The sequence below is a fragment of the Marmota marmota genome, unplaced genomic scaffold (genome assembly GCF_001458135.2).
Source record: "Marmota marmota marmota unplaced genomic scaffold, marMar, whole genome shotgun sequence".
NCBI classification, from domain to species: Eukaryota; Metazoa; Chordata; class Mammalia; order Rodentia; family Sciuridae; genus Marmota; species Marmota marmota.
Genome location: NW_025999982.1, coordinates 23,293,038 through 23,319,737, shown reverse-complemented (window position 1 = coordinate 23,319,737; position 26,700 = coordinate 23,293,038). Strand labels below are relative to the sequence as shown.

At 38.5% G+C, this 26,700-nt stretch overlaps 1 protein-coding gene across 20 annotated transcripts in view; it reads left to right on the top strand.

Annotated features, from left to right (window-relative positions):
* Dst (dystonin) overlaps positions 1-26,700 on the top strand; it is a 436,897-nt gene that overhangs the window by 39,613 nt on the left and 370,584 nt on the right. For all 20 annotated transcript variants that reach the window (XM_015487875.2, XM_048805541.1, XM_048805534.1 and 17 more), the window contains exon 3: positions 13,068-13,268. In XM_015487875.2, coding sequence (XP_015343361.1) covers positions 13,068-13,268 — 201 coding nt within the window. The remainder of the gene's footprint in view (positions 1-13,067; positions 13,269-26,700) is intronic.

The window sequence follows — 26,700 nt, the reverse complement described above, 5'->3', positions numbered from 1 at the left end:
TCCTAGCTTCTCATCTTTATATATATGTGTGTTCTAAAATTGTGACACTTTTTGTTTGTAGACGTGGCGGCTAGTGAAATTGTCTGTGAGTGGGTATCTCAGGAAAGGGTCTCATGCAAACAGATTGTGCTCACATTTAAAGAATCATCTTTGAGGTCCCATAGTCTGTAATTATGAAGGCTGGGTTAGGATTTGCTGGTTGCAGTGCTATTTATAGAGCCTGTCATTGCGCATGACTGTCTGGGCCCCGGGCTGTGGGCCTCGTTGCTGAGAGGAGCTGAGCTCTGGCTGCTGCCAGAGCAGATTGTACTAACTGCTGCTCCTGTTTCTCAGGCATCCTTCCTCACTTGCCCTGCTTAGCTTTGTGTGGCGTTTAGCCTTCCTCTAGAACTCTAGTCTACTGCCTATTTTGCTCTTTCATGTGGCTATTGCTTCTGTATCCTGTTGTGACCTATTTGGGATGTATATACTGCCCATGTTTTGCCCTTGTTCTCATTTCTTGAATTGATGGATTTGCTGTCCTCTAGAAGCGATTTATTGCTGATTTTTTCATGACATTGAATGCTAAATATGGTTCCTAAATGTTATTGATAACAATGTGTAGGAAATCAGACTTCATGTTTGTCTCAGGTCAGCTTCTCAGGGAAATAAACTTTGAGATGGAGAGTATGTGCAGGAGATTTGTTGGGGAGTGACCTGGGGAATAGCACCCTAGGAGAATGAAGGAGAAGTTGAATTTCAGTGCATGTAAAGGAAGCCCTGTTGATCCCATGGTAAGTTTCACAGTTGCCTTAACTGAGACAAGCATGCCCCCTTCCCTTGGACCTTTGCTGACTCCGGGGACGGGAGCATGACCCTGGATCAGGCAGTAAGCTGTTAGGCTGAAGGCAGTTGTCAGGGCTTCAGCTGAAAGCTAAAAGCTGCCATTCCTCTCAACAGCTGGGGACAGGAGTGTTTGGCTGATGAAGGAGACATCTGGGTGATACCCCACAGCATCCAATAAAATACTGCTGTCATAGTTTTGCATGTAGTGCAATTTCTACCCTAAATTTAACTTTGTTTTAACCAACATGTACAATGTTGGTTCTGTACTCTGAGAATCTCTTAAAGGCCAAACATATTTATTTTCTTTTTATGTTTCATTTTAATGAAAAACATGGAGCTGATTAACTCAATCTAAGAAAAAATAGAATAGGCGAATTCAAACAGGAGAAGTCCTGCCTTGTTGTACAGCCACTTCTCATAAAAATTCACTGTCATTCAGTAGCTGATGACTTTACCCCTAAAATCTAAGGCTGGAGGTGGGGAGGGCAAAGGATTGAAGCCTATTGTACCCAAAGCAGGAGGACTGATAAACTGGTGCAAACTTTTTCTTGATGGTTACAGTCTAAATATAAAAAAATCATCAGGGGATACACATAATCATTATTAGAAAAATAATGCAAGTGCGTGCTTTGGTAGTGTAGTCTATGTGTTTGGTGAAACAACATAACAGATGCTGTTTAATCTGCCTATGAAATTACAAACAGATGGAGTAGACATGGCTGCCAGAGGGAAATTAGACTGACCTTACATTTCACAGACAGGGTTGTTGACAGAGAGTACAGATTAACAGACCAAAACACCAAGTCAAAATTACTTTTCAGTTTATGATAGAAGCAGATAGAAGCAGTTCAAGGCCCTGCAGGTACTGTAGAACAGGGGTTGGCAACATTTTTCCGGAAAGAGCTGTTTAGTATTTTGACTTTGTAGGCCTTATGATTTCTTTTGCAACTATTCAGTTCTTCTTTTGTAGTGCAGATGTTGTCAGAGATAATATGTAAATGAATGAAACTGGCTATGTTCCAGTGAAACTTTGCAAAAACAGATGGTATGTCAGATGTGGCCAGAGAGCTCTAGTTTGCTGACCTCTGAAGGAGACCCAAGGTCAGGCTGCTGAGTTTCATTCTTTGGGCAGATACTTATAAAGTGTTGGGCAAACTTCTAAGTGTCCATTTCCTTGTCTGTAAAACAGGCATTAAAACAATATTCACCTTCTAGGAATATTACAAGAAATAATGAGCTAATGCATACATGATGTTTGGCACTTAGTAAAATGCTTAAGAACTAGAAATTATTATTGTTTATGGAACTGAAAAGAATTAAGAGTGTTGGGTGTAGTTAATGGCTGAACAGTGGTGGAAAAGTATCAGATAAATGGGCTCACATAATGTTTGGCTGTGTAATAAGTCGTGTTAGGGGACTTCGTTTTGTCTTAGTTTTGTTTGAGGCCCTGAGAGTTGTAGTCAGAAAGCTGGCATTGCTGGAGAGAGGAACTGGACCCCTACGTGGGACCTACCCAGGAGGTGGCTGTGAAATTGTTTTTGCCACCAGCTCTGTGTTAGTCTGCTTTGGCTCATGGATATTTGTGTTCTTTTCTAGGCACATGGCCTCACTAATCTTTTAGCTTCCCTTGCAGTTAGTTGATGGCCATGTATCTGAGGTCGAGTTAATGAAATGTAAGAAGTAATGTGTACCAATTTCTAAAAAAAATATATATTTTTTAGTTGTAGTTGGACACAATTCCTTTATTTATTTTATGTGCTGCTGAGGATCGAACCCAGGGTCTCGAATGTGTGAGGCGAGCGCTCTGCCTCTGAGCCACAACCCCAGCCCTAATGTGTGCCATTTATAGGATTTTCTCTTGAAACCATCTGCACATAGCTCTGTTCCTTTCCTCCCCTCCACCACCCCCAATGGAGAGGATCTTGAGGTCCTAGAGATTCATAGATGCAAAGTGCCTGGTGGATTTTTAATTCAATTAAATTTAAATGAAAACAACCCTATGTGACTAGTAGCAGGTCAGGGTTAGAAACTAGAAAATTTCTCCTAGCACACTGAGTCCCACCCCAAACTTTCTCAAGTCTAGTGAGACTAAGTCACTGGAGAAGCTTGACTTATGTCCACAAAGTCCACGGGAAAACTAGTGCCAGACCTTGAGTGATAATTCCAAAGGCCAGAGATAGTGACTGGCCAGCTATTTTGACAGTGGAGTAAACAGATGTGGCTGCAATTGGAAAAGTCTAACTTAGAGTTTGTTGGGGCAAAGGATGCATGAGTATTTCCTCTGGATTTCTTGGGAGAAAGTGCCTGAAGTCATTTAAAACCCTGTCTGAGAGGAAACCAGAAGAGTGATGTGACCTCATTGGAATGGTACTGTTTTTGTGACTAGAAGTGGCTGGAGCACTTTTTAATTATCTGAGAATGACTAGAAAAATTATAGGATTTATACAAAATTTTATGTAAGGTTGGGAGAAAACGAAACCCTCATTGTGGATTTGAAAGGTCAACCAGGAGGGAGAATGCAGCTGCTTTCTGAGTGCACCCTGTGATCCCTGCTTTAGCTAATCTAACATTTATAATTAAAAATCACTTTAAAGCTCTTTAAAGAAGATGCTATATCTCAAGTAGCCTCAAACTAAAGGTCCCCTTTTATATTTTTCCCCATCACCCAACTACGGAGACTACAACCCAGCTCCAACATGTATAATTTTTTATATTTTTATGTATCAGTTAAAATAAATTGAGTTTTTAAAAAGTTTGCCAAGCCCCACCCTTGAAATTCTGATTCAGGGAGGTGGGATGGGGCTGAGAATTTGCATTTCTAGCAAGTCCTCCAGTGACTACACTCTGAGAAATCCTGCTCTAACACCAGGTCCTGCCCATTCCTGTGTGGTTAGTGAGCAATTTTGGTCATAATAACACTGTATCCCATTGTGCTGTGTGCAGAGGGACCCTAAGGATTAGAGCAATTTAGCTCTTATGGTTTTAATAACCCTACATTAAAAGATTGTTTCTGGAAGCCACTCTGTCAGCTGGAGAAAGAAAATAATGTATCTAGAGCTACCTTTCTGTTTTCAGAGAGAATGTATTCCTTGGGGGAAATGGGGTAAAATATTACCTTTTTAATATCTTTTTTAATATTTAATCATTCTCAAATCATTCTTGGTACAGATTGTTCCTAGAGGCTTCTAAAGGTATGATGAAGCCAGAAGTTTATTTTGAAAAATTCTAAGGAATTGTATATTTATTTTAGATAATTTTTCACAAGTTAGTAATATAGTTTTTCTTTTACATTAACTGATATTATATCAATTGCTGCTTAGTTCCTGCTGATCAGAACCTCTGACTGGTAATCAAAGAGCCTTGACTCTTTTTAATGTTTTTTTTTTAATATTTATTTTTTAGTTTTTTTTTTTTTTAGGTGGACACAATATCTTTATTTTACATTTATGTGGTGCTGAGAATCGAACCCAGTGCCTCACGCATGCTAGGTGAGCGCGCTACCACTTGAGCCAAATCCCCAGCCCCGTTTTTAATGTTTTTTAAATTATGAATGAATTACAACTTAAGTGCATTTTTATAAATGGAAATCTTTTAAAATCTCTTGTGATGTCAGTCGTTCCTTCTTGGACATAATACTCTATCTATAGTCCCTCCTACCATGGCATCCCACCCATCCCGTCACAGTTACTGGGTGTTGACACTTGCTGTGTCTATCAGAGCTAGAGCTTCTTCTTTGAGAGTTTGATGGAGAAATACTGAGACTCTGGGCCATAGGATAGAAGCTGAAAAAAGAAAGACAGAAGGAGGAAGAAAGGCGGGGGTGGTGAGGAAGGAATGAATTCTGTAGATCATTGCTTCTCACACTTTAAAATGTGTGTGTGTGTGTGTGTGTGTGTGTGTATAGTCTATTATTGTTATCTAGGGTCACTCTGCCATACAAGAGCACACTGTATCTCACTAGAACTTCTTTCTTCTATCTAACTAACTTACTATTGGTCCCTGCCTTCCTCCATCCCTGTTCCCTGCTACTCTTCCCAGCTTCTACTCTCAACTTCTATGAGATCAGCTTTTTTAGATTCTACATATGAGTGATATCATGTGGTGCTTGTCTTCCTGTACCCGGTTCACTTCTCTTAACATAGTGATCTCTGGTTCCATCCATGTTGTTGCAAAAGACAGGATTTCATTCTTTCTTATGGCTGGATAGTATTCCATTATGTATATGTAGCACTCTTTTCTTTATTTATTCATCAATTGATGCATATGTGAGTTGTTTTTATCTCTTAACTATAGTGAATATGTTGCAACAGAAATGGGAGTACAAATGTCTTTTTGATATATTCTTCATATTCCTTGAATATATACCCAGTAATGGGATTGCTGAATTATATTTTAATTTTTTTAGGAACCTCCATACCATTTTTCATAATGACTGTACTAATTTATATTCTTATTATAGTGTTCAAGAGTTTCCTTTTCTACACATCTCCATATACTCACCAGCACATGTTATCTTCATTCTTTTTTTTTTTCCCCAGTGCTGGGGATTAATCCCAGGTCCTTTCAGATGCTAGGCAAGTGCTCTACCACAGAGCTATATCCCCAGTCCTAGTCTTATTGATAATAACCATTCTTGTGGGGGAGAAGTAAGCAATGTGTATTCTGATGAGCTTTCTAGGTGGTTCTGATGCCTCATAAAGTTTGAAAACCACTGCATCTGGGTAATACAAACTTCTTCAGTAGGTTGAACAAGATAGAAATAGATTTGTTGCCTATATAGGTGGGTGAATAGGAGGGGTGACTTCCTTTATGTAGTTATTTAGAGACCTGGGCTGAGGGAGGCACTGCTATCTTCAATGTGTGTTTTTCAAGGTTCCTCTGAGGTCATCTCAGACAAAAGAGGAGAAAAGAATGAAGTGGATGTGGGAAGTGTTTATGTGCTAGGTCTAGAAATGGCATATGTCATTCTTTGTCCACATTCCTTTGGCTAGACCTCAGTCACATGACCTTACCTAACTGCAAGGGAGGCTGGGAAATGTAGAGGCAAGCATGAATTTTAGTGAACAGCTTCTTAAATTTTGGTGAGAGGCAAGCCTGAATTTTGGTGAGGAGTCAGCAGTATCTGTCATAAACTCTTTATGTAAATTTCTGAGACTTTCTCTATTTTTCTCTTTTTCTGTGACATTTCCCTATTTTGTTTTGATAAACTCCTTAAACTCCTTTGGAAGAGTAGTGAAACCCATGGACTCTTTCTGAGAATGTTTTTAAATGCATAAAATTAAATATATCTAATCATAAAGGAAACCAATTATATTGAAATATTTTAAATTATTAAAACAATTTTACAGCAATATATACTTCTTTTAAAAAATACTTTTTAAAAAATTGTAGATGGATACAATACCTTTGTTTAATTTATTTATTTTTGTGTGGTGCTTCGGATCCAACCCAATGCCTCACATGTGCTAGGCTAGTCCTCTGCCATTGAGCCACAACCCCAGCCCCAGTATGTACTTCTTAGTGCATTAAGTAACAAGATCTAGTGAAAATTTTACTAATTTACTCCTTTGATTCTGAAATAATGAGTATATATGGTATTTTAAAGATATTTGCAACCTTTATAATTTAATATTTAAATATCTGTGATTACTTTTTTGTGGCAAAAGTCACAAGTACTGCTATTAATAACAGACTTATAGCCTATATATAATTGAACTGTATTCTAGATTTCTATTAGAGGTTCATGGAAATAAAGACATATATATATTTTCCTGTCCAAGTTGTTTGTATACCCTTATTTGTCTTGAATGTTGTTCACAGACTCAAAGAACTTGCTATACACCTTACTTCTGTCCTGGAATGAGGGAAATCACGGAGTTTTTTTTTTTTTTTATGGGATATTATACGCTTTAGAAACAACAGGTTGTTGAGCTTCATCTGTATCTGGTAGATTTATATATTGTATAGCTATGTGCCTTAATTTTTCAGTTATGCTAATACCACAGAGACAATTCTATGTAAATGCCCAGTGATCCAATGTGTTCTGTTTTCATCTATTCAGGTGTTTCATCAGTAAACCTGATGGTAGTTTGACCTTACATAACAATTCTTATCTGAAAATGTGTTTTTGTTCATTTTTGTCTCTCTCAATTTTATTTAAATTGTGTATAGACCTTTTCTTGTTATAATCCATCAACCTATATTTGTAGCACTTTCCAGTCCTGTGAATATAAATGGACCTCAGGTTCCAAATTCATTACTGTCTTACACTCTCTCTGCATAAAGGCAGAGAAGTGAAGGGCACTAGTTGGCATTAGATAACCTTGGTTCCAATCTGGGTCTTTCTAATTGCCAAGTTCTGGGACTGGGGATGTAGCTCAGTGGAAGAGCTCTTGCTTAGCAAGTATAAAAATACCAGTACTGTTAAAAAAATAAAAATAAAAAAGCTCTAATTACAAGTTCTGTCCTTTGATAGATTACTTAGCCTTGAAAAGCCTCAGTTTGTTTGTCCTGGTAGTAGGTATATTATTAGATGTGACCCAAATGATGCTCAGTAGATAAATGCTATTATGTATATTCCCCTTTTATGCCAGTGTACACAGCCAAACAGCCTGGTTTAGTTTGAGTATTCAATGTCAAAGGAAAATAGCTAACCATCTGAAAGCATAATACAAAGCAAATGCACTAGAGGTTTTTGTTTGGAGGCAAAAATTCTGACTCTGTCTGACTTAAACCAAGAGAGTGTCAATTACAAATATGTGATAGAACTCACAATCAAGACTGAACATCTGGTTAAAACAGGCAATACTAGGCAGCCTCAGAAGGTCTTTGCTTTAGCCACTGGAACTAATGAATTCCTGCTGACTTTTTCAGTCTTTTCATGCCTTCATTTAATATTCAGAATCCGAGCACAGAGACTTTAATTTATTGAGTGTGGTCCAGGCCCCTACCATGAGCTATATCAGGTTATTAAAAGAGCGGATCTTGACTTAGCTGTGTATCAGGACATCACAGTGAGATATCACCTCACTCCTGTTAGCATGACGATCATCAAAAAAACCCCAAACAAAACAAAACAAACAAACAAAAAAACCAAACCAAAACAAAAGATAACAAGTGTTGTCAAGGATATGGAGAAATTAGAGCCCTTGTATATACATACACTGTTGGTGGGAGGGTAAGGTAATGCAACCACCATGGAAGCAGATTGGAATAGGTGATTCCTCAAAAAATTAGAAAGAGAATCACTATGTGATCCCACAGTCCCACTTCTGAGTATTAATCCCCCTAAATTAAAATCAGGATCTTGGAAGAGATATATGCATTCCCATGTTCATTACAGCATTTCTTGAAGTAGCTAAGATATGGAAGCAACCTAATATCAGTAGATGAATGGATAAGGAAAATGTGGCTTATACCTACAGTGGAATCCTAACAGCCTTAAAATAAAGAAATCCTGCCATATGCAATATATGAAATTGAGGGACATTATGCTACAAAATAACCCAGTCACAAAAAAAGAAGTACTGCATGATTCCACTTATGTGAAATATCTCAAATAATCAAATTCATAGAATCAGAGTGGGGTGGTGGTTATCAGGGGCTGGAGGGAGGTGGAAATGGGAAATTGTTTGTGGCATGTCACGAGGCGTGAGGCAGCCATGGGCTGTGTGTGAGCTATGCGCATTTGAGTATATGAAGGGACTGGACTGATGATGCTGCTCTGACTGGGCTGTGCCACATATGTGTCCTTTTTTGCTCGCTCTGCTTATGATCCCCACACAGCACCTGAGATGGGTGTGGCTTTCCAAGATGTCAATCTGCTGACCACAAGACATCACCAAGAAACCCTCTGAAACCCAATCCCTTGCCTTATTTGGGTTGAACTTTCTTGAATGCCTTCCCCTCAATAAATAGGATGGTCTCAGGTGTGCTCTCTCTCTTTGCCTGCCTCTTTGACTCCCTTGTGGAAGCTGAGGTCAAGGAACTGTCACTGAACCTCCAAAAAGGTATTTTCTGTCTCTGTGTGGTTATTTAGTAGCCAGGGAGTGACCTTGATTCAGTTGCATGTCAAGGCAGTGGCAGATGAATATATTCTCTAGAGATCTTCTGTACAATATTGTGCCTCTCCCTGTAGTTAACAATACTATATTGTGCACCTAATTAAAAATCTAGGAGTATATTTTGTATTAAATGTACCACACACACACACACACACACACACACACACACACACATAACTGCACATCTTGAGAGATTGTTATTATCCAGCAGATGTGATAAATTGAAGTTTCCTAAAAATGGTAGGTATCCCCTCCTGAGAGACTTCCAAATGTCCGGGACCTAACCATTAAAGAGTATCTAGGCTGGATTAAATGAATAAATGAATAGAGAGAAAAGGACTTCATACTAACACCATCAAATTTTGTTAATAACTGTCAAAGCCTGTAGCACCACCTACTGTTTTAAAATAAAATTTTTAGTAAAATATTTAATTTTTTTTAGCTGTAGATAGATATAATACCTTTATTTTATTTTATTTATTTATTTTTGTGTGGTGCTGAGAATTGAACCCAGTATGTCACATGTGCTACCCTAGCCCCTAGTAATATTTTTTATAGTATTTAAGTTAAGTGCCTCATAGACAAAGAGATATAATCCTGTGCATTGATTTAGGGAAATATAAAGTGTGACTGTCCAATGTTGTTCATAGTATTTGTAATCATAGCTCTGAACTATTGACATGTAAATTGCTGCCACAATATCCAGAAAGTGATGTAGTAATAATACGGAGAATAAGTGATAACTTACTATTTATATGCTATGTACTGTTCTGAGTACCCAGTGTAGACTATACCATTTGACACCACCATAACACTGTGAGAGAGGTTTCATGAGCATTTTACAAATGAAAACTCTGAGGCAGAGAAATAACTTAGCCAAGGCCACTCTCCTAGTAAGTAACAGCTGGCATTCAGGCCCAGTGATTTGATACACTGGAGAATAAATGCCTGGGACCCTCTTGAGCAAAGAGCTCTCATTTTGATCAGTGCCTCACATGTGTCTGTCAGCAAAGCACACGGCAGTGTGACTCATTTTCCTTTTTGCATCTGATTGTGCTCAGTAATGTATTTTATTCACACAAGTATACATAGTAATCATAGACAACTCTTATATACACACCAAGCACTCTTCTAAGTACTTTACATAAATTAATTCATTTATTCTTCTCAACAATCCTATGAAATATATATATATTTTTTATACTGGCGATTGAATCCAAGGGTGCTTTACCACTGAACTATGTCCCCAGCCCTTTTTTTTAAATTTTATTTTTAATTTTTTTGAAGTGCTGTTGATTGAACCAAGGGATTCATACATGATAGGCAAGCCCTTTACTACTGAGCTACTTCCCCAACCATCGCCCCCACCAAAACACTTTTTTTTTTGAGATAGGGTCTCACTAAGTTGCTTAGAACTTGGGATCCTCCTGCCTCAACCTCCTGAGTTGCTTGGATTACAGCTATGCACCACCATGCCTGGCTTGAAATACCATTTTTAATTCCCATTTTACAGGTGAGGATAGTTAAGTAACTATCCAAGATTACTCATCTAGTAAATGACAGAGGCAGTACTGTACCCTGATATTCTGGCTATGCTGTTTGTGAACTATACTATAAATGTTTTTAAAAAGTTATTTTAAAATAATACAAGTGTCTTTGATAGAACAGAAATCACAGAGGTCTGTATAGTGGGGCTCAGATCTGGAAAACATTGTGAAGGTGGAATGGAAATGGCTGATGTTCAAGACTGATTTAAGTTGTTTTAGTATCATAAATGATTCTGCATTGAATGTCTCCCTGGGTACTCCTGGTAAAATTTCTCTAGGGTAGATGGAGTCATGTGGATTCTTGCTCTCCAGAGTGGCTATAACAACATGTTTTAATCTCTTCTTTTTTTGTCACTTTAAGGAAGTTTTATGCATTTTTTCTCCCTAAGTGTTGCTAGAATTTGTAGACAACCAAAGACTTTTGGTAATTATTCAAATTAAGTAAATTTTGGTTGCTAATAAGAGACACAGAATTTACATTATTGCCATAGAAGTACACTTGACTCACTCTACTACTATAGAAGCTAGTGTATTATCAAATACTTTGTTCTTTCTACCAGTACACACATTTCTGAACTAGAGAGAATGCGGGGGCTGTGTTTAATAGTGCCATCTAGTGGTTACACTAAGTCCTGGCTCCTGGAGACTTTCAGTCTTCAAAGTGTAGAAATATTACTCCCAGTGGGTCTAATTCAGAAGGGAGGAAAGAGTGTGTGTGTTTTGGGGTGGGGGTGGGATGTCCAGGAACCTGCATATTTAAAAAGCAGCCTGTGTGGTTGTTGGTTCTGACGTTGCTTGGTGTGAACTCTGCTCTGTAGCACAGTTTTGCAGTTGCCTCCAGCTGCCTCTTCTTAATCCTCTTCTCCGGCAGCTGCTGTGGCATCTCTTGGGTTATGTGGGAGATGCGGGGATCTTCTGAGACTATTTGAGTTGAAGAGGACCAGCTGAACTTGCACACAGGGGAATGATGGGAGTTGGAAAATGTATTTGGGATGAGAAGAAAGAGCCCAAATGATGACCTCTGTTTTGCCAAATCTACTTTCATTTCCTCCTTATTGATTTCTGTTGACCTCAGTGCTACTTTTGACTGTGTGGGTCATCACTACTCCCTCTGCCTTCATATCTGTTAGCTTGTATCCAGTGTCTCTATAATCAGACACTAGCACATTTCCCAGGTCCCCCTGTGAAGTCCCCCTGAACACAGAAATCTTTCATTATCCCATTGAGTCATGCTCAGGCCTTTTCTTGTAGTATTTCTTCCTCTGAAATTCTCAGTCCCCATTTTTATGCCCTCACTTTAACCTTTAAGCATCTTTTAAAATTCAAAGACTCACAAACTCAAAGAAACCCTTTAGGGAGCATGTATTGCTTATTTTCCTCTCCCAGTCCCCTACCATGCTTGCCTTATACCCTCATCCTGGTACATCATCAAATAATGTTTCTTAAATAACTTTATTTATTATTTTTTTTATGTGGTGCTGAGGATCTAACCCAGTGCCTCACACGTGCTAGGCAAGCACTCTATCACTGAGCCACAATCCCAGCCCCCAATAAAGTTTCTTCTTGCAATGTAAATATTCCATTCATCCATCACTTTACTTCACTTCACTTCACTTATTCATTCATTCCTTATGTTGTTTCCCTTGCCTGGAATATAAATTTTATTCATTCTTCAAGTGCCACCCACTCAACTAAGCCAAATGTAGACTATTCTTGGTTTCATTCATTGATTTCCCCCTCTGTGATCTGCTTGAACTGAGAGTCCTGAATTTCCAGCTTTCACCCTTCTTTATTTCCTGTGTATTCATGAATTCCATGTTAAATTTCTTCTACTCCCTGGCAAATTTCAAGCTACATGAGAGCAGAAGCTGTTTTATGTAGTTTTTATGTTTTCCCGAATTGTTTGCACATTCACAAATGCACAATGTGGCTTAGCTGAACTTGTTTCCATTGTCTAATGAGTTGTCCTTATACTCACTCAAAGAGAGAAAGAAAATGACCATTTTTTCAAACACCTCTTTTTTGGCCAAATACTATGCTCGGAATTTTACATATATTCCCTTATTTAAAACTTAAAAGCCCTGTGAGTAGAATGTTAATGTCTTATAGGTTGGAATGGTTTAATAAATTGTGTTAACAAGTTGGCATTTGGACCCAGGCCCTTCTGACACCAAAACCCATACACCCTTTGCTCCAGTGATGATAGTCTGCATCTGTACTTTTCCTCCCTGAAAAAGAGTCTGCTGTCAGGAATGAAGAGTGACACTGTATCCAGGAATGTCATTCTGTCCTGCTTCCTATACCCTGCTTCATGCCAAAGTGGAAATATCCTTCCTCACTTGTAGTCTGCTTGATACATAAGTAAAGCAGTGTGTCCACCTGCCTTTAACTTTTTTTACTGGAGTAAGAGCATTTTTTAATGTAGAATAACTCTGGGCTCTTAAGCCCCATGATGCTTCACAGAGCACCTAGGGATATGCTTGCATGTTCAGCCTCCTACACGCTGACTTAGGGGGTGTGAATGGCCTTGTTGAGCATGGTGATTTTGGAATCTCTTTGTGTAACTAGCTCCGGAGAGTGTCCAGACTGACAATACAAATCTGGATTTGTTCTGTTGTGTTTTCTGTCACAGGGATTCAGAGCAAGTCCTCGGCACATCAGACGGCGGGTTGCAGCAGCTGCAGCTGCCCGATTGGAAGAAGTGAAGCCCTTGGTGGAAGCTCACCATCAGAGTGAGCAAGAAACTTCAGTGAGGAAGCGAAGAATCAAGAAAAATAGCCGAGTTCAGCCAGAATTTTACCACTCTGTTCAAGGTGCCTCAACAAGAAGGCCTGTAAGTAGAGAACTGTCCTTTGTAAGAATATTAAATACAACCAAATGGTGTAGTCATTATCTTAGTTTTAAAAAAAATTCAGGTCAAATAATGGTGTTGTCCTGTTATTTTCCACAACAAGTGACTGTGTGCTTACATGAATTCCAGCAAGAAGTGTGGCTTCTGGAAAGGTGCTAGGCCAGACAGGTTTTGGAAGGTGAGAGTTAGTCACTGTTAAGCAGATTGATATGAAAACTGGTGATTTTCCAGCTCCATTGGAGTGGGGGTCTAGAATGAGCACAGGGACTAGAGTGCCAACAAGAGGAGGTGTCCTGATGACATCAGAGCTGGTCAAAGGGCAGCAATAAGGCCAGTCTTATCAGGTGGGGCTGGAGTCTCTTGTGGGCACTGATTCCTGCAGGAGGTGTGTGGGCCCCCGAAGGCCTGAGCTCCCCTTTGCAGCGAGCAGGGTGACTGTGACAGTGCCTCTCCATTGTGGCCTGGAGACTGTTCAAAGTCAGCAGTGCCTTTCTTAACTTGGTGCCCTGTGTCTCCACTGGCTGCGGTGCTGCCTTTCCTGGGGAACTTGGGGCTCAACTGGAAGCTGATCTCTACATTTTTCTCACTTCCTGAGCACATTGTTCTAGGTGCTGATTGTTTTTCTTGGTGGGGTTCTGGCACATGGACTTTTAAACCAAAGCTGTGAGAGTTAAGGATTCAGGGCTTGAAAATGCTGTCACTTAAAAACTTAAAAAAAAAAGTATTACAAGAGTGCAATAATTTTACATTGCTTTGGTGAGGAACTAAATTCCTTTACAGAAAAGGTGGTTATTATTATTAACCAGTTGCAGTGTAAGTACAGTGAAGTGTTGCTAAATGACAGCAACACATTCTAAGAAATGTGTCTTTAACTGATTTCATTGTTTTGCAAATGTAGAGTATACTTACACAAACCTAGGTGGTATGGCTTAGGCTTTTTGCTCCAAGGGCCATGAGGAACAAAACAACTTGTGACTAAATCAAGCAGAGAGAAAATGATGAAATCAAGAGACGTGATAAACATGATGTCTGAAACTGAGGCTGGCATAACACGGCATACAGGCCTACAGTAAGCTTTGTTTTAATAACTAGAGAGAGGACACTCTTAAATAATGATAAAAAACATAGCATAGTAAACATACAAACCAGTAACATAATTGTGGATTTTCAATATCAAGCATTATGTATATAATTGTTTGTACTGTGCTTTTGTGTGAATGGCAGTATTTTATACTAGCATCAGAGTTTTTATACTGGCGTCACTACAAACACTTGAAGAGTACATTGCTCAAGATATTATGATGACTATGATGTCACTAGGTGATAGGAATTTTCCATCTCCATTATAATCTAATGGGACTACTGCATATATTATCTGACACTGACCTAAATGTCATTATGTAGCACGTGTTTAGAGATGAAAGTCTTGTCTTTTCTTGATTTAATGAAACAGAGGCCATCTAAGTAGAATTTGGTATTTATGCAGAGAAATAGGAAATGGAAAGTTTATTTATTCAATAAATGTATGCTTTTTATACAGGAATAAAGGATATGCAATATATATTAGTAACAATTATTGAGGGCTTAGAGTGTGACAGGCATAATTCTATGTCACTCATTTAACAATCCTACAAGGTCAATGTTGTTATTATTCCCATTTTATGGATAATGAAATTGAGGCTTAAAGAGGGTAAATAATTTGCCTAAGGTGTGACCCAGTTGTTTTGGACAGAATTTAGGGATCCAGGTAGCCTGCTTGGTTTCTAGGAGTTCACAGCTGAGTCAGTCAACAGATATGCAAACAAGTATATATAATGCATGTTCTGTGCCATGAGAGTTCTGTTGTAGAGTTTTGCACTAGACACTGTGGAAGCATCTCGGATGGCCAGAAGTAGTTACAGCTAAGCAGGCACCTGAGATGAGTACAGAAAGGTAAGAAAAAGTTCATCAAGTGGAAAGTGAAAAGTAGGTATCTCAAATAAGAAGCACGGCATGAAAAGGCATGGCAGACTCAGTGAAAAACTTAGGTGGTGCTGATGAATCTGTATGGGTTAGGTAGGGGCAAATGAGACTTGTGTATTATGAGCTTGTGTATTATGTTAAATGATTCCGTGATGAGCATCAGTTGAAGGTAGAGAATTGGTGAATTTGTTCTCTTGCTTAGAATCTAGCTCTAGCTCTTTTTTTTTTTTTTTTTTTTTTTTTGTGGCACCAGAGGTTGAACTCAGGGGTGCTTAACCACTGAGCTACATCTTCAGTTCTTTTTAATATTTTAAATTTTGAGACAGGGCCTTGCTAAATTGCTGAGACTGGCTTTGTACTCACAAACCTTCTGCCTTAGCCTCCTGAGCACCACTGTGCTCAGCTCGTTCTTTGCATCTCATCTCCACAAATGAATTGGGATAGAGAGGTAAGAAATTATTTTCACAGTTTAGAAACCCTCAACCACCTTTATTTTCTTACAAACCCTTGACATAATTACTGTGGTTAATAAGATATCTTTGTGTCTCTGTGACTTTGAACCCATTATCCACTTTGTCCTTGAATGTGATTTCTCACTCTGCTTGTGTAATGAACTCCGATTTACCATTGAAGACTGACTTGTGCTCACATGATGTGTTTACTGAAGTTTTTTCTGATCCTTCCTGTTAGATTGAGCTGCCCTTCATTCTGATCTTCAGTACAGACCTTTAACATAGTAGACCTCTCAATGAAAAAGGAGGGCTCTGTAGTAATACCCACATAGGTTAAAATCCTGCTTTGTATATCTGCAGGAAATGGTTGTCACACTTAGTGGGTTCAACTGGAGAGAATCCCCTCCACCCCCTACCCCTGGGGATAGAACCCAGGGGTGCTTAATCACTGAGCCGAATCTCCAGCCCTTTTTTATTTTGAGACAGGGTATCACTGAATTGCTTAGGGCCTCATTAAATTGCTGAAGCTGGCTTTGAACTTGCGATTCTTTTCAGCTGCTAAGATTATAGGAATGTGCCATTGTGCCTGACTGGAGAGAGTTTTACGGAGGGACTATGGAGGTGTAGATAGAGCAAGGTACTTATGGAAGTGTGGATAGGGCAAGGTATTTCTCCAGTCTAGAAGTGGAACATTCCTATCTTCCAATCCTGACCTTAAGGGGCAACAGGAAGCAGTCAGTGGTCTTGCTAGATCCTCATAGGAAGATCTGGAGCTGTGGAAGAGCTGTTTCACAGGGGCTGGCTGTGGCTGTGGAATGCAGCCACTACTTGAGCTCTCGTAAGTCAGGAAGGAGCAGGGGGAGTGGGTATACTGCCCTCTTAGCCCCTGTGGTGCTTCCTATTGACCCAGCCTAACTGGTAGCCACAGTACGAAGGAGCTTCTGTAGTACAAATCCTAGAGATCAGACTTCCAGTGACAGAGAGCAAGGCAGAGATGGGCAGAGAACCTGAGAAGGGGACAGGGACAGCACAGAATGAGAAGTATACATGGTAGCCTTTCTAAGTTGTTTCAACTCTTTGAGACACAGCTTCCATATTGTATGATGACAGTGGCTGTCTCATGGAGTTGTGAGGATGAACTGAACTAATGCATTGGAAAAAGATGTCATGGTGATCTGTTTAGAATGGACACTCAGTAAATGGTAAGTTTCTTTCCTTCCTCTTCTCCCATAGACTGTGACTTAGTTTTTGAGGGCCATATTGTGTGGTCCAGAATATCTCCTAACATCTGGCATCCAAATGCATTTTATTGATTAAATGAATGAGTAATATTTATGTGTGAAATAGAGCAAAGGGAACGAGTGTCACTATAGGAATTTAGAGTATGCAGAGGGGTTCTTTCATATCACAAATAGGATGGTTTGGGGATATCTATAGGAGAACTGGGATTGCTTTGGTATGAACTGGCTAGGCAGCAGGTAGTGGAGTGGGTTTAGGAAGTGGAGAAGCAAAATTACTGAGAACTGTTTGAATGTGGGATTTATCTAAGATAAGTACAAAATAATACTGGAAAGACAGATTGGAGCCAGAGTGTATTCCAGACAGCCACCGATTTAAAGTTTACTTCCTGTGCTTTATAGAGACACTGGAAGAGTTGAGTATTGGGAGTTTAGGAAGACTAAACATGTTCAGGGTGAGCTAGGGACACAGGATGGACGACAGTTTAGTAACCACCGCAGAGGTCTAGGTGTGAGGTGTTTAGTGCCTAAACTTCAGCCTAAAGCTTGGCATGCTCTGCTGGCATCTGATATCATTGCTGATGGGGAATCTGAGGATGGCCTTTACTCCCCTGGAGGAGCAGTTGGAAGAGTGAGAGATTAGGGGTTAGGAAATAGTGGTGCAGTCTACTCAGTTGCTTGGAGCACAACAACATTCAGGAGGTTAGGGTGGATGGGGAGTTATTTAGGGCAGGTGGAACTCACTTCCTCCATCTGACTGCATCTCCTATCAGTTGTGACAGAGACAAGAAATTGTCAAAGTCTGTATTGAGGAGGCTGTTGACCAGTTGTCTTACATGATTCCTGTGCAGTCTTCTGGAACATTACGGCCTCAGCTCAATTTCTGTTTTTTTTTTTTTTTTTTTTTTTTTTAAGCCACCCAGTCTATGGCANNNNAATTTTTTTTTTTTTTTTTTTTTTTTTTTTTGTCATATGTGGACTGAAACTGAAGCTTCTGAAGCTTTGTGTCATCTAATGGATTTGGTTAGGTGCAGTTGGTACCACCTGCTAGAGCTACCCTATTTTCCATAGGCCCAAATCTGTGCTGTTTCTAACTTACACATTTGGAGAAAGTCAGTGTTAGCACATGGTGCTATAAAAGCAACTCTAATTGTGTCTTGGAGATGCAATAAAAATAAATCAGCTGCGGTGATTTAGGATTATTTGAAAGACTTTATATGGAGCAATCCAGGCATTTCTAGTGGCATTCTGAATAAGTCATAGGCCCGCGAGTGAGAAAGACTGAAACAGAAGTAGCTGTGCAGGAGATGAATCAGAAAATGTGACTTTGCAGTTTCAGACAAGTTATAGTAGGACCGTCCTCTTGACAAAGTGCCACATGGGATGTGTTATACTTAGCATTTTTGGCTGCTCTAACCCATGTACTTATTCTGAATTCATAATTTATATACTCAGACATGCCTCTAAGAATTTGTAATGAGGATCACTGATATAAACAATTAATAATACATGTGTTTTTTTTTATGTCACGCCTTTGGAGATTAGATATCTCTAAGGTTGAGTAAACAAAAAATTTATCCTCATTTTCTCTGAGGTTACGTCTTAGAATTTATACTTATATTATTATCTGTTACTAGGAAGCTTAGAAGTTTTTTTTTTTTAAATTTTTAATATTTATTTTTCTGTTTTCGGCGGACATAACATCTTTGTTTGTATGTGGTGCTGAGGATCGAACCCGGGCCGCACGCATGCCAGGCGAGCGCGCTACTGCTTGAGCCACATCCCCAGCCCAAGCTTAGAAGTTTTGTAGTCACCTCAGAGGAGGAAAGAAATCTCCCTTTGAGCTTTAGTATTTTGACATTACAAAGCATTTTTTGGTTTCTGAATCCTAGAGTCTTTAAACATTATTATCTTACAACTAAGAGCATTGCCTGTTTGCGTCTTTGGCCATACATGGACATTGTTCTCTGTGCTCTTCTCTATCGTTACTATTTTTTTCTCTCATTTACTCTTCCCTACAATTCTCTGGGATGGGTGCTTGCTTTCCAAAGTCACAGTGCTAGTAGGTAATGGAGCTAACACTTAGACCCATGCACACACAACCCCATGCAGGGTAAGCAGAAAATGGGAAATTCAAAATGATCACCTTACTTATGCTACATATTATCTTACTTTACCCTCCTAAAGTATTTTAATCTGCATAGATGGCACCTAGGTACAGAGCTTCTGGTGGGCCTGCTTTTCCTGTGTCAGAAAAACAGCAGGAGTCATTTTCCTTATTGTTACTCACACGAACCTGCTAATGTATAACGACTCCTAGGCCCAAGAAATATTTACGTGTCTGAGGTTGGGGGTTTCGGTACAGGGAAATAAAAGTTTTAGATCATGAGTAAATAATCAAGCATACGGATTTTATTCCCATTACATTTCACTAATTCCAGTTTTCTGTACACTACATTGGAATTGCCTCCATTTCCTCAATACTTAGAATCTCTGAAACCTCACTTGAGTTGAGAGAATATCTGACTAAAAATGGTGAATCCTTCCAAGTCATTGTCCAAGCTGTAGCTTGCTTCCTTTGATGGCAAAACCTTGGTCTTTGAGCTTCTGTCCTCTTACTTTTGTGGTCCTACCATAGGCAGATACCTAGATTATTGAGCCTGACAATTTTGACGTAGGAGTTGAGACAGGTCTGACACAGGTGATTGAGTTATTCTGTTTTCTCAAATGGTGAATACAGAGGATGAAGAAGGTTTGGGCTGTGGGGGTGGAAATACAAATTTCCATTTTGAACATGTTATGTTTGAAATATCCATAAGACATCCTAGTATCTGGATATCATGGAAGATACGAATCTGAATTTGAGAATCATTAATACATAAATATTTTTAAATCTATGGCATGGGATGAGATGGCCCAGGAAGTGGATATTAATAGGAAAGAGAAGGGAGTTGAAGATGAGCCTCAAGTTCCATCAGTGATGAGATTTTGGGAACATGATTGTTAAATTGAATTAAGTTTGGCCTAAAGCTGCCTTCATATATGTTTTAAATTTGGTCTAAAGGTTTCTTGGTACATAGTGAAGTATAGCATAACTTGTTGTGTAAACAGATTGTAAAATAACTTAGTCTTGTAATAAGTAGCAGAATTTCAGCCAATCGTAGAGCCTCAGTTAGAGATAGGCAGCTAGCTGTTCAAATCAGGTTGAAATAAGGCAACCACCAAACTTTATTCAGTTAATCTCTCTGTGTGCATTATTTCTATGTTCACTATCATACTTCCTTTTCTCTGGCTATAAATAAAACCTGCACAGGTGGTGGGGTGGACTATTCTGAACCATTTTTGGTCTGGATTGCAGCTTGATTCTGGAATTACAAATAATGCCAATTCAGAACTTTGTATCGGGCTGGGGTTGTGGCTCAGTGGTAGAGTGCTGGACTGGCATGGGTGAGGCACTGGGTTTCATCCTTGGCACCACATAAAAATGGATAAAGTAAACATACTGTGTCCATCTATAATTAAAGAAAAAAAAAGTACTTCAAAAGTAGATTTGTGGGGCTAGGGATGTAGCTCAGTTGGTAGCGTGCCTGCCTTGCATACACAAGGCACTGTGTTCAGTCCCCAGCACCAAAACAACAACAATAACAAAAAACCCAACCCACAAAACAAACAAAAAAACCCCAATAACAACAAAAACTCGATTTGTTTTAATTTTCTCTTTTAATGAATGAAAAGGAATACAGTTCCTTTATATTCTCTCCTTCTTCCTTTGCAAGTATAGATAGATGTTTTAAGCTGAGATGGATCAGGGCTCCTGATTTTGGTTTAAGGTTACTCATTTTAAATCAAGAGAAGCTCACTCAGGTAGACTAGAGAAAATAGCAGAAAAAGGTCGCTTCCCTACACTAACCTCTTTCACCTTACCTTGTTTTTCTTTCTTTCTTTCTTTCTTTCCTTCTTTCTTTCCTTCCTTCCTTCCTTCCTTCCTTCCTTCCTTCCTTCCTTNTCTCTTCTCTCTCCTCTCCTTTCTCTCTCTCTCTCTCTCTCTCTCTCTTCTTCTTCCTTCCCTCCCTCCCTCCCTCTCTCTCTTTCTCTCTCTCTCTTTCTTTCTTTCTCTCTCTCTCTCTCTCTTTCTCTCTCTCTCTCTTTCTTTTTGATGTTGTACTTTTGTGATTGAAGCTTAGTTTGTTGTAAGGCTGCAGGATATTTTGGAACATAACAAAGTTTTAATTTTTTAAAATTAGTATTACCAAGGTTTTAGGTCATCTTTTTTGTTGGGAGCTTGTTACAGTGTAGAAAAGACTAAAGGCACATCCTTGATCTTATTGAAAATATAGCAGGGTGTTTCTTTGTTCTTTTCCTGCTTAGATTATGAAATGGTCTTCCCTTTCCCTTTCCTTTTCAAATATGTTGTACCAGGCAGCTTTATTTGCATAACCTCAGGATACTTCCCCTCCTGTGGAAGGCTTGACTGTACAGCTCATATCTTATGTTGGCTAATTAATTGGTAAATACAAGCTCTAAAAGGAAACCTTCCTTTTCTTTGCTTCCTAGAGAATGAATCGAGTTAATAAAGTCAAATATCTTTTGCTAACTTCCTGTAAAGGATTTTATTAGATGAAGCTCATACTGTTTAGTGAGTCTTTGCTACATATTATTACACCTGCCTCTTCTGGTTCTGAATCAGTGGAATCTTGTAAAAAATTTCACTTATCGCGTATTTGTTATCAGCAGGTATGGAAATGTTGTACACAGGAGCATGCCGAGTAAGTGGACTGTATTGAGTGAACAGTGCTAATATGGACAGTGTTTGGTTTCTCGAATGTCTTATGAAACAAAGATTAACTAGGTGAAGGAACTTGCGTGCTGTGTTTGGAGGAAAACAGGCTTGTTTTTCTAACTTACAATTCTGACATCCACATTTTGATTGTAGTAAGGCCTCTTGCTGTTCTGCTTTCCTTGTTCTCAGTGTTGCCTGTTATCTTTAAAACCTTAAATTCTTTAAACTCCACGCAAAAAAGCAACTTAATTCAGATAGCCACTTATACTTTCAAAGTTCTTGTGTATCAAAGGGAAAATGAAACCTCTTTAAAAATGGTATAGATGATTACTTTACCTCAAAAGAGAATAATCCTTAAATTGTCTGTGAAGATGGGTATAAGTTCCTTTATTTTGGAGGACACAACCATAGCTTTCCTTGCAATTCTGCTTGGAAATTAATCTCATAGGTTATGATTTAGGACTGTATCCTAGTATACGTGAAGAGGGTGAGATTTACCCACCTGCCTCTATATTTCTATTAGTTCTTGTGAATCAAAGGAACTTTAAGTGTGATGGGATGTTAGAGCTTGTCTAATTCATTAGTTTTCCTAATGCTAGATTTCCCTCTGCTCCAATACTTCCATTGATAAAAATCTCCTATTGATAGCTGTAAGCAACGCAGGTTATTTGTATTTGATAACCAATAAGCAATCTGTTTTCTAGAATCATGGTTCCATGTCTCTGAACATTAATTCTTAATTTTCCTAAATATCACCTTCTTTGAACTCTTCGAAATCAGCCTAAACTGAGTGATAAGGGTCTCTTTGATTTCTCTTCATATTGCCCATATTTTTGCTTTACAGTTGTGGGATGATGTGTAGTTCAAGAAAACCAAACTATAGATTTGAACCTTCAAAGTTCATATTCAGATAGAATTTAGTTTGTTCCTTGGGAGAGCAGATGTCTGTTCTAGAAATGGCAATAATGTTTCAGGAGAATTATTTCCTTATAAAAGTACTTTGCAGGTAAGTAGTATTTTGTAGTTAATTTCATATTTTCAAAACATGTTCATATTCGTTTTGTTTTTTTAAAAAAATATTTTTAGTTGTAGTTGGACATTTATTTATTTTTATGTGGTGCTGAGAATTGAACCCAGTGCCTTGCACATGCTAGGCGAGCACTCTACTGCTGAGCCACAACCCCCAGCCCTGTTTTCTTATTTATTCTGAGCAATCACATTGTGCATGGTGTATAATTTTTGGTAATACATTTTTAGTTGTACATGGACACAATACTTCTATTTTATTTCTTTATGTGGTCTTTGGGATCGAACCCAGTGCCTCATGCATACTATAGGCAAGCGCTCTACCACTGAGCCACAACCCCAGCCCTAGGTAGGGTGTATATTTTTAACCTGACTTGATAAAACTGAGTCTCACAGAGTAAGCGATTGGCCCAATGTCATAAGTCTAGAGAGAAGCAGACATCCCTTATCCTTGTAATCTGTTGAGGAGCACTCTATTTCAAGATAACACTTACGGAATTGGGTGAGAGATTTCAGGGAGAAGAATATAGATTGTAGTAAACTGGAGGAATTAGTCATGTTTTCAGTGTGACTCATTCCTAGGGAGTAGCTGTATATCTTTAAGAGCCTGCTCACAGCCTGCTTAATCTATACTGGCTACCCTAAGCTACCAGTGTAGTATGGCAAGTCCATTTTGGTAGAATACTACCAAGCCCTTATTGCAGCCTCTACACATCCCACTTAGTTATCAAATGGTAAAGTAGATAATCAGTGCTAATGCTGGGGTGTACCACTGACATATCAACTGTATCAACATTGATCCCCCACTTTGTGTAGCTCAGCATCACTAAGATGGATAAGGATCAGATAATTAAATTAATCTAGTGTTAAACAATTAAATTTAAACACCCTTGTGCACTGTTAGTGGGAATGTAAAATGGTGCAGCTGGCTATGGAAAATTAGTATGGCAGTTCCTCAAAAAATTGAAAATAGAATTACTATGTGACTAGCAATTCCACTGCTGGATTTATGCCCCAAAGAATCAAAAGCAGGGTATCAAAGAGATACTGAATACTCATGTTCATAACAGCTTTATTCATAATAGCCAAAAGACGGAAGCAATCCAAGTGTCCTTCAATGGATTAATGGGTAAACAGAATATGATGTATACTTAGAGTGAACTATTATTCAACCTTTTAAAAAAGGATGGGAATTCTGACACATGCTAAAACATGGATGAATCTGGAGGACATTAATATAAATAAGCCATAGGCTAAGTAAAAGCAGACAAATTCTTATGATTCCACTTTTATGAAGTATTTAGAGGTGAAAAGGCAGTTTCATGGATATGAGTTTCGGTTTTGCAAGATGGCAGGAATTCTGGAGATTGTGTAATATCAATGTACATAACACTTCAGAATTGTACAGTTAAAAACTATTAGTATGTGAATTTTTATGTTATATATGTTTTACCACTATTTTAAAAATTAAGTTTAACCAGATCAACTATAGGCAAGGAGGCAAAAAAAATAACTTAAATAAAAGTTCATCAAATAGGACCCGAAATGCTAAGAACATTAGAGAAGATACACACTTAGCTTATTTTAAAGCCAAATTATCATGAAATATGAGAGGCACAGAGGAAACAAAAGGAAATTACAAGCAGGAAATGCTAAGAAAAAGATTTAATTGTGATTGGGGGACGTTTCCTTATATACTCTTTTCGGGAATGTCTGGATTGAATATCTGATGACAAGACAGTGATTCATATGAATGAAATGAGAGGTGGGATCACTGCTCATAAAATAATAGAATCTTGGGCTGGGGTTATGGTTCAGTGGTAGAGCACTTTCCTAACACATTCGAGGCCCTGGGTTTGATCTTCAGCACCACATAAAAATAAATAAAATATAGGTATTGTGACCAACTACAATTAAAAAAAATTTTAAAAATAATATAGAATCTACATAGAATATAAATTTTAATTGGGGTTTTCAGGATATTGTATGATACATTTGCCTATGAGCTAAAGCATTATATTCGGGAAAAACAATATTGACTTAAAATGATGTAAAGTTGCAAATTAATTCAAAAGATTGCAATATTTCATGATCAGTTTGTGTTCTTATATTAAAAAAAAGCTCTCCAGACTTTAGCAAATAGGCATGTTGATGTCATTGGGAGCTAAGATTTATAGTGAGAGAGAAAGATGTAAATATAATCAGAGAAGTTACAAAAATCCCTATAATTTTAAAATGGAATTGGAAATATCAATTTGAACTCAATTAAATCATTAAAAAATGTATTATTTCCTAACTCTGTCCACTGAAGAGATCTAGAAACAGTAGTATACCCATATAGTAGGATCCTAAAATCATTTCTTACAGAAAGGCTATAAGGCTGTGTCTTTGGTTGGTTTCCTTCAACAAAACCTGGGGGAAGGGGATTCTTGTGAAAGTGACTTACTGAAGGAGAGTGCTGTGCAGTGGAGCGAGGGAAACAAGTCAGGACAGGGGGTGGAATCTAATCTACAAGGATGTGGGCTTGGCCAGAGACCAGTGTCACCCCAGTCTTGTACTCAGCTCTGCTTCAGAAATTGCCCTGTAGGTCGTTTTACTAGAAACAAGCCTTTTGTCCCTCATTGCATTCAGTCATTAGCCATAGACCCTTTTAGAGACAGCTCTGAAGAAGGGGCAGCTGTGCACCATTAGCAGCCAACACTCACAGCAGGTGGGAGGTGAGGTTATTGGCCAGGTGGAGGCCATCCAGGCAGGGCACTCATAGAAATCATCCTGGACTTCTTGGGGATATGGTTGATTCCGGATCTGGCACTGGAAATGCAGAATGAGCCAGGAACACCTTGTGAAGCCAGAAAGCAAGGACGCATCAAGGACTTCTGGGGTCCTGTCAGAAGGACCAGGAGTCAACTAGAAAAGCCCCTACTGCATAGTCAATTTGAATAGTAATCACAATGTGTTGAAACACATCAACATATTTAAAATCCATGAGTCTATAATATATTTTTAAAAAAATTTTTTAGTTGTAGATGGACACAATACCTTTATTTTGTTTATTATTTTTTTTAATGTGGTGCTGAGGATTGCACCCAGTGCCTCACACATGCTAAATGAGCGCTCAACCACTGAGCCATAACCCCAGCCCCAATTCTATGATATTTTAAAAAATGACTTCATCAATGACCTTTGAAAAATGTTAGGGAGCCAACTCACCTTCTGAAATGTGTTAAAGGGAAAGAATCAAGCATTATCCTGTCTTTGCTGTAAAAATTATTCTACATGGTAATCAGATCATTTTCCGGGGAGAGGAAATGATGCAATCAGAATGTCACTATTTCGCGAACTTTAATGAAATAATGAACCTAGACAATGGTTGTCAATGACTGTTAACATGTATGAGAGAGACAACCACGTGTATGTGCCTTCTGATGAAAGTATACAATAATACTTCTGAAATATTCTTGCCAAAAATTGAACCTAAATCATCTTAAACTGCTAGTTCTAGATTTAAACAGAATATAGGAGACAGAAGAATATGTTAAAGGATATGGTGCAGATAGTTATCAGAATCAGACTGTGGGAAACTCTAGGACAAATAAATACTCTCAGTTTCTTAAGCAAATAAATTGTAGGAAGCAAATATGGGAGTGGTAACCAGCCTACAGATAGAGAGAGACTAAGGCAGCTACTAACCAGGTGTCATATGTATGAATTATTTGGTTGAACAAAGAAAGTGTCAGAAAGAGTTACTGAGAAAAGAGGGGAAATTGAATGCTGGATATTTGACAGTATTAGTAACTTTGTATTAATATTTTTAGGCTAATAATGGCATTGCGATTTTGAAAAAATACTTTTTTTTAGAGAAGCACCTAAAATATTTAATAATGATGTAATAAAATCCCTGGGAAATGGGCATTAAAATAATCCAGAGGATGGGGAAGAAAATGTGGGCTAAGGTT